Source organism: Procambarus clarkii, chromosome 56 (genome assembly GCF_040958095.1).
Source record: "Procambarus clarkii isolate CNS0578487 chromosome 56, FALCON_Pclarkii_2.0, whole genome shotgun sequence".
NCBI lineage: Eukaryota > Metazoa > Arthropoda > Malacostraca > Decapoda > Cambaridae > Procambarus > Procambarus clarkii.
The window spans coordinates 32,230,280-32,244,403 of NC_091205.1; the positions used below are offsets into that span (position 1 = coordinate 32,230,280).

The following is a 14,124-nucleotide window of genomic DNA, read 5'->3' on the forward strand; positions in this document are numbered from 1 at the left end:
AGTTGACCTACTTTCTGAGATGTTCTCCATCCTACAGCAGCCCTAAGTTAAATGTGTATGACACCCTTCTGAGGTCCATGCTGGTGAAAGTCCTTAACCTGCCATTGGACGACTCTCAGTGGGAGCAAGCAACCCTTCCTGTAAGACTCAGCGGCCTTAGTGTCCGCACAGCCTCCCAAATTGCTCTACCAGCCTTCCTTTCCTCCTCCCACGCATCGCACGACCTCGTCGTCATCGTCATCGCACGACCTCGTCATTTTGGGTGAAGTGATATGCGGGTATAAAATGAAAGCTGTTTAAATCATAGCATAAGTAAGAACTCTGTTTAGTGTTTGCAGGTTATAGTTCTGTGTGTGTAAACTAAAATTCTTTGAAAATGTAATAAGTTATTACAAAACGCGTTCAAGTATCGCGTCAGACTAGAAATATAAATGAATTTTGGAGAATTGATTTTTCAGTTACCATCAACAGTGAAAAGAAACATAAGAAATATTGAGAAAATTCATGTTAGAATTATTAATCTTACTTTTCCGGTCATATTTAATAATATATCTAAAGGAAAGACTGCTACCAAAGTATACTAATATATATATATATATATATATATATATATATATATATATATATATATATATATATATATATATATATATATATATATATATATATATATATATATATATATATATATATATATATATATAGAAATAACCTGCACACGTAAATAACATCACATGAAACAAGAAGGTATGACAGGATGTGCAGAATACCCCCGTTGAAAAGCAGAGGTGCAACAGGAACTTCTGAGAGAAGCACACATGTGCAGTATGTGCAGTACCACACCCAGGCTGTGGTACTGCACATACTGCACAAGGATGGATTGATAAATTAATATATGGACTACTGACTTTAAACACAAGTTTATTGATTTTATTCAAAAATTATATCATATATGTTACATAAATACTTAGGAATTTTTTCATAGAAATTATATTGTTCTGTAAAGGAAGTAAGATTGATGAGAGTCACTTCTGACTTAATTACATAAAGTTTATTAATTTTATTACAAAAATAAATCATATTTTACATAAATAATATTTTCTTTATATTAATTTTATTTTTCTGTAAAGGAAGTAAGATTGATGAGTGTCACCTCTGACTCAATTACATTATCAAAAAATAGTTTATTATCTGGTATCAGAGAAATTGTGCGTTATTTTCTTCTGAACCATCATGACTTGCCCTCTTCCAACAGATACATCTTCCTTCTTGATTATCTTCAAATTATTTATTTCTTCTTTTCTATTTGATGGCTTCAAAATAATGGACGTCTTCGACCCTTCTAAGATATGATCTTTGGGAACCCTGAAGAAGGTACTTGCTTCAGCAGTAAGTAGACACTGATGTGCTGAAAATGTGGAAAACATAACATATATAATAAATATATATTTCTTGCAAAAAACAAAACACCAAAATCACAGAAATTTGGAACCATAGTAGTCTGTAGACAGAGGCCACCAGGCATTACAACAATCGGTAGACAGAGACCAAGAAGGGCAATTGTGGTGCCACAATGGTTTCCAAGAATCCTAGCATAGATTATTTGAGTTAAAATTGGTTTATTTTTACCAAGGGGCCATTTGGAGGTAGGCCCACCCCAGTACCCACTGTGTGTGTATTCTTCCAAATAGTGTAGAGGTGCCATAGGCACAATCAGAGCACTGTATAAACATCAGAGGTCCGCGGTTGTTCAACGTCCTCCCAGCGACTATAAGAAATATTGCCGGAATGCCGGACTACCATGATGGTGAAATATGGATCTCAGAGTACAATCTTTTCAAATGTGATAGGAAACACCGGCTTCAGGGTGGGGTCAGCCTCTACATCAAAGACACACTCATCTGTACTGAGCTGCTAAACACCTCAAATGATATGGTGGAAGTGCTGATAATCAAAATAGAGATCCTAAATGCACTTATTGTCTTTGTATATAAGTCACCGGAGGCAAACCCTCAGCAGTTTAAACACCAACTAATGAAAATAGAACACTGCTTGGAAAACCTCACAAATCCAGCTCCGAACATCATCCTGCTTGGGGACTTCAACCTACGGCACCTGAAATAGAAGCATCTGGCTAATACAGTAATATCAGAAAGAATACCAGAAAGTAGCCTAAATGAACAGGCACATGCAAATGACCTGCTACGGATGTGCGACAGGTTTGCCTTAAACCAGCAAATAGTAGAACCAACTAGGAAGGAGAACACGCTGGACCTCATTTTCACTAATAATGATGAATTGATCAGGAACATAATGATTACAAATACCTGTTACTCAGATCACAACTTAATTGAAGTTATGACAACCATGGGGAATAGACCTTCAAAACCAGTCCAGATTCCCGGTGGAGGAGATTTCAGCAAATTCAACTTCAATAATAAACAGATAAACTGGGAGCAAATAAACAAGGACTGCACAGAAATAAACTGGGAAGAACAGCTAGAAAATGCATATCTGAACCAGTGCCTGGAAAAAATAAGCTCAGTAGCACTAAAAATATGTTTAAACCGCATACCCCTAAGAAAAAAGAGGAAGAGATGCAGATTGGAACAAGAACATCGTTCCCTATATAGGCAAAGAAAGCGAATCGCGGAACAACTTGAGAGTCGCACCCTATCTCAAGAACGGCGAAGAAGGTTATGTAGAGAAATAGAAACAATTGAACTCAAGCTACAAGAATCATACAAAACCCAGGAGAGGCAAAGAGAGCAAAAGGCCATCAGTGAAATAGAGAGGAATCCGAAATATTTTTTCTCCTATGCAAAATCAAGATAAAAAAAACACATCTAGTATCGGGCCCCTGCGAAAGGGAGATGGAACTTTCACCGATGACAACAAAGAAATGAGCGAGCTACTGAGGAAGCAATACGACTGTTTTCTGCGAGCCATTAAACGCACTAAAGATTTCTAACCAAAATGAGTTTTTCATGGATATGATACCAACATCAAATCATATATCAGACGTCACCCTATCCCCACTGGATTTTGAAGAAGCCATAAACAGTATGCCTATGCACTCACTCTGCACCAGGCCCGGATTCTTGGAACTCCATATTCATCATGAACTGTAAAAAACCACTATCACAGGCCCTCCACATTATGTGGAGACAAAGCCTAGATACTGGCGTTATCCCTGATATACTAAAAACAGCAGAGATAGCACCACACCATAAAAGAGGAAATAAGGCAGAGGCAAAAAATTAGACCGATAGCACTAACATCGCACATCATAAAAATTTTTGAGAGAGTGCTAAGAAGTAAGATCACAAAATACATGGAATCACAGCATCTGCATAACCCCGGACAACATGGTTTCAGAAGAGGGCGCTCTTGCCTGTCGCAGTTGCTGGACCACTATGATATAGCATTAGATGCTATGGAAGACAAACAAAATGCTGATGTAATTTACAAAGATTTCGCAAAAGCTTTTGATAAATGACCATGGTGTTATTGCACATAAAATGCGTTCAAAAGGAATTACCGGAAAAATAGGTAGATAGGTCTACAATTTCCTGACTAACAGAACACAATGTGTAATAGTCAACAAAATAAAATCCAGCCCATCAACCGTGAAGAGCTCAGTCCCCCAGGGTACTGTGTTTGCTCCAGTACTTTTTCTCATCCTCATATCGGACATAGACAAGAAGACAACCTATAGCACTGTATCATCCTTTGCAGATGACACTAGGATCTTCATGAGAGTAGGCAACATAGAGGACACAGCAAACCTCCAATCAGATGTAGATCAGGTCTTTCTATGGGCTACAGAAAATAATATGGTGTTTAACGAAGATTAGTTCCAGCTCATGCGCTATGGACAAAATGAAAATATAAAAACGGCAACCACGTAAAAAACTCGAGCAAATCATAACATAGAACGAAAAGGCAATGTCAAGGATCTGGGTGTACTCATGTCTGAAGACTTTACCTTTAAAGAACATAATAAAGTAGCCGTCACAACTGCAAGAAAAATGACAGGTTGGATAACAAGAACTTTTCACACTAGAGATCCTATACCGATGATGATACTTTTCAAAATGCTTGTGCTCTCTAGAGTGGAGTACTGCTGCACAATGACAGCCCCTTTCAAAGCTGGAGAAATTGCTGACCTGAAGAGCGTGCAGAGAACCTTTACTGCTAGAATCCACTCAGTAAACCATCAGTAAAAATTATTACTCAGTAAAAAAAGTAACACATCTAAACTATTGGGACCGACTAAAGAGCCTAAATCTGTACTCCCTTGAGCGCAGGCGGGAGAGATACATAATAATTTACACGTGGAAAATATTAGAGGGGCTGGTCCCAAACCTGCACACAGAAATAAAATCACATGAGACCAGAAGACATGGCAGGATGTGCAGAATACCCCCGTTGAAAAGCAGAAGTGCAACAGGTACTCTGAGAGAGAACTCTATCAACATCAGAGGCCTGAGACTGTTCAACACGCTTCCGCTACACATAAGGGGCATAACTGGCAAACCCCTCAGAGTGTTCAAGAGAACTGGATAAGCACCTCCAAAGGATACCTGATCAACCAGGCTGTGACTCATACATCAGGCTGCGAGCAGCCGCATCCAACAGCCTGATTGATCAGTCCAGCAACCAGGAGGCCTGGTCGACGACCGAGCCGCGGGGACGCTAAGCCCCGGAAGCACCTCAAGGTACTTGCCCTACCATCTACATGATTTGATGCTCTGCAAATACAGCACACATCAATTCATTGCACACTTATATAATAATTATTTGAGAATATATAACAAGTACTTTATATTTATTTTTTTTTTTTTATATTTGTAGCTATACAATATTTGTATCCCTGGTTTCCATACAGTATATTCTAAACAAAATATATATTAACAAAACACATCACAACAAATAGTTGACAGCTGGTAGACTGCCAAATAACAAAAAGAGCTTTGAATATATGATCAGATATTCTTGAGATGGGACAGGAACCAAAGACTCGCCAGGTCCAAAAAGCACACTTGAAGCCTCCCCAAAACCTCCATTCATTCATTCACAAACTTCTCCTAAGATCATCATGAATTAATGAATGAATGCATGATGGTCTTTCCCCCAAGACCAAATGATCCAAGGTATGATCCAAATATTGAAATATATTCCCCAAGGATCAAAACATCCAAGATATGATCAAAATATTCAATCAAAACTAGTGACATCAAATCAGCTTATAGAGTGGGTATCAAATCAACAGGAGGGTATAAATAACAGGAGAATTTGAGTTAAACTAGATAGCTGCTTCCGCAAGTCAGACCTTTTCAAATCTGCAGTCTCTAGTAAATCAAATGTTTATGTGAGTAAATGTCTGACCAGGTTCAGACAAAATCTCTTATTTAAACTGCGGGGTTTCTGGAAAAATTCCCCTGTAATTAAACATTGTTTTGTGCGAGACAATACAATTATAGCTAGGGGGACTGACACTGGAAAAACCTATTTTATAACAACTGAAGCTCACCTCAATTCTCCTGAATGACTGTGGGATAGCTGCTGAATAACCAGAGTTCAAATGATAACCTCATTTAACTACCAATGTGTACTTTAGCTCTGCCTTTCCTTCCAAAAGGTTTTAACTTAAAAAAAATGGGTCTTCTTTATTATTGTCTCTTTTTTTTCTTTTTTTACTTCCTTGTTCCATAGTACACTGGCTTTGCCTGTGTCCTATAGTATAAACTTTATCATCCAGTGTACCTGAGTGTATCTCAATTTAATCTACCACATTTTGTTTTAGTGGTTTAGTGTAACTTTAATATTAAACTATAGTGTACTTATTATATTATAGTAAGTAAGCTATTCATTTTATAGATTTCATAATTGCTTTTCTACTTTTATTAGTCATCCATTGTTATTAATTATTCTAGTTCATTTTTACTTTAAGTTCCCATAAGTTTTCATTACTTAAATTACCATTAAGTTTATATTACTTTACAATTTTTAAATCTTTAAAATTTATAACTAAAACTGGACAAACTGGAGGAATGGCCCAAGAATATATACACCAGTTGATTGACAGTTGAAACACAGGACCATAGAGCCTATCCTCAACCCCTGCAAACACAACTAGGTGAGTACAAGTTTTGCTTAGAAATCGAAGAATGAGTTTTGATTACCTGTCACAGTTGTATCTTGAGAAAGTCGGTGTTTCTTCATTTTTTTCAAGGACTTATCCTCTTGCTCTATATTCTTGTCTTTCGCTTCCCTGATCGTCCTATTTTGATTTTCCTGAATGTGAACTGAAAATAAGGAAAACCTGAATAAAATATATATCCTCATTAAACAAAAATTGTGTTTCTCTACAGCTGCAGCTACAGATAACACACAGCCACTCTACTTGAATTAATGCACATGCTACACACACAAACACAATACTTCAAATCTACAAAAGTGACAGCAGAGAAGACCCACTCAATTATAGACCTGTATCATTGACAAGTGTAATAGTCAAAATATTGGAAAAAATAACAAAAACTAAATGGGTAGAACCCTGGGGGAGAAATGATATAATATCAGACAGACAGTATGGTTTTTGATCTAGAAGATCCGGTGTATCGAATTTACTCAGTTTCTATGATCGAGCAACAGAGATTTTACAGGAAAGAGATGGTTGGGTTGACTGCATCTATCTGGACCTAAAAAACGCTTTTGATAGAGTTCCACATAAAGAGGTTGTTCCGGAAACTGGAAAATATTGGAGGGGTGACAGGTAAGCTTCTAACATGGATGAAAACTTTTCTGACTTATAGGAAAATGAGGGCAGTAATCAGAGGCAATGTATCAGACTGGAGAAATGTTTCAAGTGGAGTACCACAGGGCTCAGATCTTGCACCGAAGATGTTCATTGTCTACATAAACAATCTACCAGATGAAATACAGAATTATATGAACATGTTTGCTGATGATGCTAAGATAATAGGAAGAACAAGAAACTTAGATGATTGGCATGCCTTCAAGATGACCTGGACAAAATAAGTGTATGGAGCACCACTTGGCAAATGGAATTTAATGTGAATAAATGTCATGTTATGGAATGTGCAATAGGAGAACATAGACCCCACACAACCTATAAATTATGTGAGAAATCCTTAAAAAATTCTGATAAAAAAAAGAGATCTAGGGATGGTTCTAGATAGAAAAGTATCACCTGAGGACCACATAAAGAATGTTGTGCGAGGAGCCTATGCTACACTTTCTAACTTCAGAATTGCTTTTAAATACATGGATGGTAAAATACTAAAGAAATTGTTCTATATAAATGTACAAAAAAATATTTCTTAATGTTAATCCGGATCTGAAATTCTTCCTGGCCATGTAATAGAACCTCAATAAATCAATATATGAAAATATATTTAAAAATTCTTTGATAAACGGATGAGACTTTGTTGGGTAAAGAAGGCATGAACTTCAGGTTGGATTTTTTTTATATATATTTTCTTTTATTTATATATATATATATATATACATATATATATATATATATATATATATATATATATATATATATATATATATATATATATATATATATATATATATACATATATATACATATATATATATATATATATATATATATATATATATATATATATATATATATATATATATATATATATATATATATATGTCGTACCTAATAGCCAGAACGCACTTCTCGGCCTACTATGCAAGGCCCGATTTGCCTAATAAGCCAAGTTTTCCTGAATTAATATATTTTCTCTAATTTTTTTCTTATGAAATGATAAAGCTACCCATTTCATTATGTATGAGGTCAATTTTTTTTATTGGAGTTAAAATTAACGTAGATATATGACCGAACCTAACCAACCCTACCTATATATATATATATATATATATATATATATATATATATATATATATATATATATATATATATATATATATATATATATATATATATATATATATATATATATATATATATATATATATATATATATATGCGAACATGCCTGAATTTGTGTTCCTCACGTGTGCCCCAAAGAATGAGGTGATTTGGTAAAATGCTATGCCCAAGATTACTATCCGAGTGCCAGCGGTGGGGTGGTTCAAATAGCCTCGGCTATCACCTCATTTTGTCCGGTCGTGATGGTCAAGTGGATTAAGGCGTCTTGTACATACCAGTTGCGTTGCTTCTGGGAGTATGGGTTCGAGTCACTTCTGGGGTGTGAGTTTTCAGTTATATATATATATATATATATATATATATATATATATATATATATATATATATATATATATATATATATATATATATATATATATATATATATATATAACAATATATATATATATATATATATATTGTTTATGAATGACGCAAAAGTTCGACAGCTTTTAAATTCAATAGGGAGTGAGTTCCATGGACTGGGTCCGTTTGTTTATATATATATATATATATATATATATATATATATATATATATATATATATATATATATATATATATATATATATGTCGTACCTAATAGCCAGAACGCACTTCTATGCCTACTATTCAAGGCCCGATTTGCCTAATAAGCCAAGTTTTCATGAATTAATTGTTTTTCGACTACCTAACCTACCTAACCTAACCTAACCTAACGTTTTCGGCTACCTAACCTAACCTAACCGATAAAGATAGGTTAGGTAGGGTTGGTTAGGTTCGGTCATATATCTACATTAATTTTAACTCCAATAAAAAAAAATTGACGTCATACGTAATGAAATGGGTAGCTTTATAATTTCATAAGAAAAAAATTAGAGAAAATATACTAATTCATGAAAACTTGGCTTATTAGGCAAAACGGGTCTTGAATAGTAGGCATAGAAGTGCGTTCTGGCTATTAGGTACGACATATATATATATATATATGTCGTACCTAGTAGCCAGAACTCACTTCTCAGCCTACTATTCAAGGCCCGATTTGCCTAATAAGCCAAGTTTTCCTGAATTAATATATTTACTATAATTTTTTTCTTATGAAATGATAAAGCAACCCTTTTCTCTATGTATGAGGTCAATTTTTTTTATTGGAGTTAAAATTAACGTAGATATATGACCGAACCTAACCAACCCTACCTAACCTAACCTAACCTATATTTATAGGTAAGGTTAGGTTAGGTAGCCAAAAAAAGCTAGGTTAGGTTAGGTTAGGTAGGTTAGGTAGACGAAAAAACATTAATTCATGAAAACTTGGCTTATTAGGCAAATCGGGCCTTGAATAGTAGGCTGAGAAGTGCGTTCTGGCTATTAGGTACGACATATATATATATATATATATATATATATATATATATATATATATATATATATATATATATATATATATATATATACATATATATATATATATACATATATATATATATATATATATATATATATACATATATATATATATACATATATATATATGTCGTACCTAGTAGCCAGAATGCACTTCTCGGCCTACTATGCAAGGCCCGATTTGCCTAATAAGCCAAGTTTTCCTGAATTATTATAATTACTCTAATTTTTTACTTATGAAATGATAAAGCTACCCATTGCATTATATATGAGGTCAATTTTATTTTATTGGAGTTAAAATTAACGTTGATATAGGACCGAACCTAACCAACCCTACCTAACCTAACCTAACCTATCTTTATAGGTTAGGTTAGGTTAGGTAGCCGAAAAAGTTAGGTTAGGTAGGTTAGGTAGTGGAAAAAACATTGATTCATGAAAACTTGGCGTATTAGGCAAATCGGGCCTTGCATAGTAGGCTGAGAATTGCGTTCTGGCTACTAGGTACGACATATATATATATATATATATATATATATATATATATATATATATATATATATATATATATATATATATATATATATATATATATATATATATATATATATATAAGATTTCTTACATTCTTGAACAGACACTAGCATGCATAACTTTTTGGGCAAGTCCTTAATCCTAATTTTAACACTCACATTCCCAGTAAGCAGCCCATATCAGCTGTCTAACTCCCAAGTACCTATTTACTGTTAGGTGAATAGGTGCATCAGGGCAAAAGAAACTGCCCATTTGTTTCAGCATCTAATAAAAATAGAACCTTGACCCTTAGGATTACAAACCCAGAGCACTGTCCACTGAGCCGTCAGGCTCTGATGTTAATTTTAATATTACTGTGAACTGGAATACATGAAGTAAACTATATCAGCAGTCAAGTATAATACAACTAACAATTGAATTAATAGTGGTCCAGAACGGACCGAAACGTCTTTGTATTTTCATCTTTTTGTGTGTGGTTAGGACAACATTCTTCAGCAACATTATTGAGACTCATCAGCTGTATAAAATACAACTACTTTATACAACAAATCAGTAATGTAATTGTGGAACCCAAAAACTTGTCTAAAATATATACAAGTTTTGCTTTGAATTTGAAAAACGAAGAATGAGTTTTGATTACCTTTAATAGTTGAATCTTCGGACAGTCTTCGTTTTTTCTTCATTTTCTTTAACTTAAGCTCTTGCTCCCCATTCTTTTCTTTTGCCTCACTGATGTTGATATCTTCTTGGGCATCTATATTATTTGTTGGTATCTTGTTGACACTTGATCCATTGTCCTGCATGTATGCTGAAAATTAAGAAACATGCGTAAATTTAATATGGTATCATCATTACAAAATATGTCCTCCAAAAAACTTTAATTGAAAGAAACACTGAAATGTGAAATTTGGCAGCAATGAGGAACTATGTCATTATGGGAATTTTGGTACCCATATGTAAAGGAAGTCTCATTATCTGATGATATAGACCTGATGCTAAGTAAAGTGTGTCAAAATTATTTGCACACCCTCCTCTACTATGTGATGGAGTGAAAAAAGATATGTGAATTCGGATAATTCTATAACAAATGTTCAAGATATGAGTAAATATTTCATTAAAAATGATCTGCTGCCAGAAATCTTGGTCAAATATCACCAGTTTGCTAACTGTATGTAGTAACTAAGTGATTGTAACCTATCCACCGCTGTCCACTGGATGGAGGCAGTGTGCAAGATAAACATATCAATTGTGACACTAGCTCTCCACACATGTCAGTTGCTTAATTTAAAATCTGTACTCATAGTCGGTCTCGAGCCCCTTGTCAATGTGGTGATGTGCATGGAATTATGTAATTAGGTCATCAAGATTAAAACTTGCTTAGCTAAAATGAATTGCTTGGTTCAGTCCCGGAGCCAATTAATTATGTGCCTCTGCAACCATTTCCACTACCGCTAACAACATGGATATGGGATGCATAATATATGAACTAAACTACTGTACTATGTAAATGCTTTTCATTATTGCCAACACAAAGGAACATGCAGGTTTTATGATTTTCATTGTTAGCTTATGCAAAATAATAATAATAATAATTACCAAGATAAAACAATTCGGTGAGATTATTAACATTTTTGCTTGACATACCACTTCCTGGTAGCATGCCCTTTGTGGTATTTCTATTGCCGACCTTAAAATAGATGACAGCAACTTGATAACCACCACCTTGTAGTTTAGAGACCTGCAATACAACAAAATAGTTACAAATATAACTAAAATATTTTTAGTGTTAATTTGAACACAGTGTTCAAGAGATATGGCTTCAATTATAAAAAAAAGAGATTAACTTTATGATTACAGAATATAAGATGGGATAACCATAAGCTTCTGAAACAGACAGCATCCCTCCCTCATACAGATGGGTACATCTGCAAAAGTGCAGAAGTACCGAAGTAGCTTAAGATGTACTTTTCTTACCTAGTTTAAGAGACCTACTGATAGTTATATCATTAAAGTATAATTACATAACTAATGGAAATTAAAAAAATATAAAATAACACAAAATTACTTATATAATGCACATTACTTTATTATTAACATCAATAAGTACAGTATCCACCAAAATTGAAAATGTTAATACTAATTAATTATCAAATGGCTTAAAATCTGTTTATTTGTGGGACAATTTAAAACCTAACAGAATGGATATTAATACAATATGATACAATTCTAATTGAAGAAATAACAGAATGCATGAAATACTTACAGATTTTTTCATGGCTTTAAATGATCTGCAAAGCTTTTGATGCTTAGCAGCTCTTCGACCCATTTCCTTATATTTCTCCTCCCGCTCTACATCACCCTTACGCTTTTCATCTATAAAGCTGTGTCCACAGTTGCAGAAATGTCGACGAACACTAATGACATTACTGCAGATGGGACAACACCGCTGGAAAGGTTTCTTCTGGCCTGTAAATAAAGATAATCTGGGCAATCATAAAAAGAGTAAAATGTTTAAAATGTAATACAGTGGTACAAAAAACACAGTAGCAGCATAATGAAAGAGCACAAAGCAGTACAGTGCTACAGAAGATTGAGGGGAGAATTATGATTGTATTATTGAGAACCTGTACAGCACCAGATTTTATTAATTACACAAGTAAACCAAATTTAATATGTTTAAATAAGAGAAGAATAATCTGGAATTTTCAATGTAAATCAAAATTGCAACTTTTGAACTGCAAATAATTTAATTGTGAATCAAATATTTATTTGACTAAGTTTTTTGATCTTCCAATAATATTAAATTAATATTCAACTTAACTAACATTTTGTGGTATTAATAAAGTTTGAAATAGATATGCAATTCTTACAGACAAAATTGACAAAACAAAATTAAGATTTTATACTCTATATCTAATGATAATATGAACTTACACCCAAATGAAATTAATAACAAACAAAAATAAAATTTAAAGTATATATTATAAACAAATCACAATTATAATGTAACTTACTTGAATTACTGGAAGCCATTGCTGTAATGTTCTCTCAGATAGAATTGTTGACAATGTTGTAATATTGCAATTGATAATGTTGTCTGATTTAAATTTTACCTAAAAAAAAACAAAAATATTTTAATAACAGATATACAATAGCATCAGTTTAGATTAATTATAAAAAAACAAAAATGCATATTTTTCATATATATTTTTTCATGTATATTTTTCTACCTTGCATATAAATGCAAGGTAAAATGCATATATGCACCACTAAGATGGTGGTGCATGTATTTTATAACACATTTGAACAATGAAACTCTACAGATGATACAGAAGACACAAGAAAATTGGCACTGTAGGAGACATTGAAAAAACAGAAATAACAGTGATAAGTTACAGGTGCTGAAGTATGGTAGAAACGAGGAAATTAAATGAAACAAGGAACACAGGACACAATCAGACCTACTCTAAGAAGGAAAAAACATGCAAGAGATCTGAGAATTACGACGTCTGACGATCTCACACTTTGTGAACATAACCGAGCAAATATAGTGGCGGCCAGAAAAATAATGGGATGGTTTATGAGAATGTTAAAATTCAAAGACCCCACCCACAGTAATGCTAATACTATTCAAATAACTGGTGCTGTCCCATTTTGAGTATTGCTCGGTACTGACTCCCCCTTTCTGAACAGGAGAAATCTCTGAATTAGAGGAAATAAAGAGACCATAAACAGCAAACATACAAATGATAAAACATCTAAATAATTGAGACCATCTAAAGCTCTCAAAATGTACTCTCTGGACAGGAGACAAGAATTGTATCAAATAATACATATATGTAAGTTACTAGAGGGCCAGGTCCCAAATTTGCACAGCATAATATAACAACATACTGGAGCTAAAGATACAGAAGGAAATTAATAATAGGTGTCATAGGTACAATCAGAGAGCAGAGTCTTAACAGTAGGGGGTTCAAGGGCTGTTTGCTAGGCTAGGCAAGGGTAGACTAGGCTTGGCTAGTGTTGGCTAGGTTATGCTAGGAAGAAGTAGGCTAGGCTGATTTACTCCACCAGTAATTGGCGGTCTGTCTAATTACAAGCTACCACAAGCTACACAAGCTTCACATAGCTTCCTGGCAATACGTTAGTAATGAATAAATAAGATATATTTACTCATTATAATGTTGGTACTGAATGTACAACACGAAAAAACATAATTTTAATATGAA

General features: G+C 33.8%; 1 protein-coding gene across 1 annotated transcript; it reads right to left on the reverse strand.

Annotated features, from left to right (window-relative positions):
• Positions 1–1,187: 1,187 nt before the first annotated feature.
• Positions 1,188–12,170, reverse strand: LOC123749301 (uncharacterized). Its single transcript, XM_069306132.1, has 5 exons — positions 12,159–12,170; positions 11,492–11,633; positions 10,536–10,703; positions 6,189–6,311; positions 1,188–1,408 (listed from the first exon to the last, which is right to left on the reverse strand). The coding sequence occupies exons 1-5, from the start codon at positions 12,168–12,170 to the stop codon at positions 1,188–1,190; spliced, it is 666 nt and encodes a 221-aa protein (XP_069162233.1).
• Between the last annotated feature and the right edge of the window lie 1,954 nt (positions 12,171–14,124).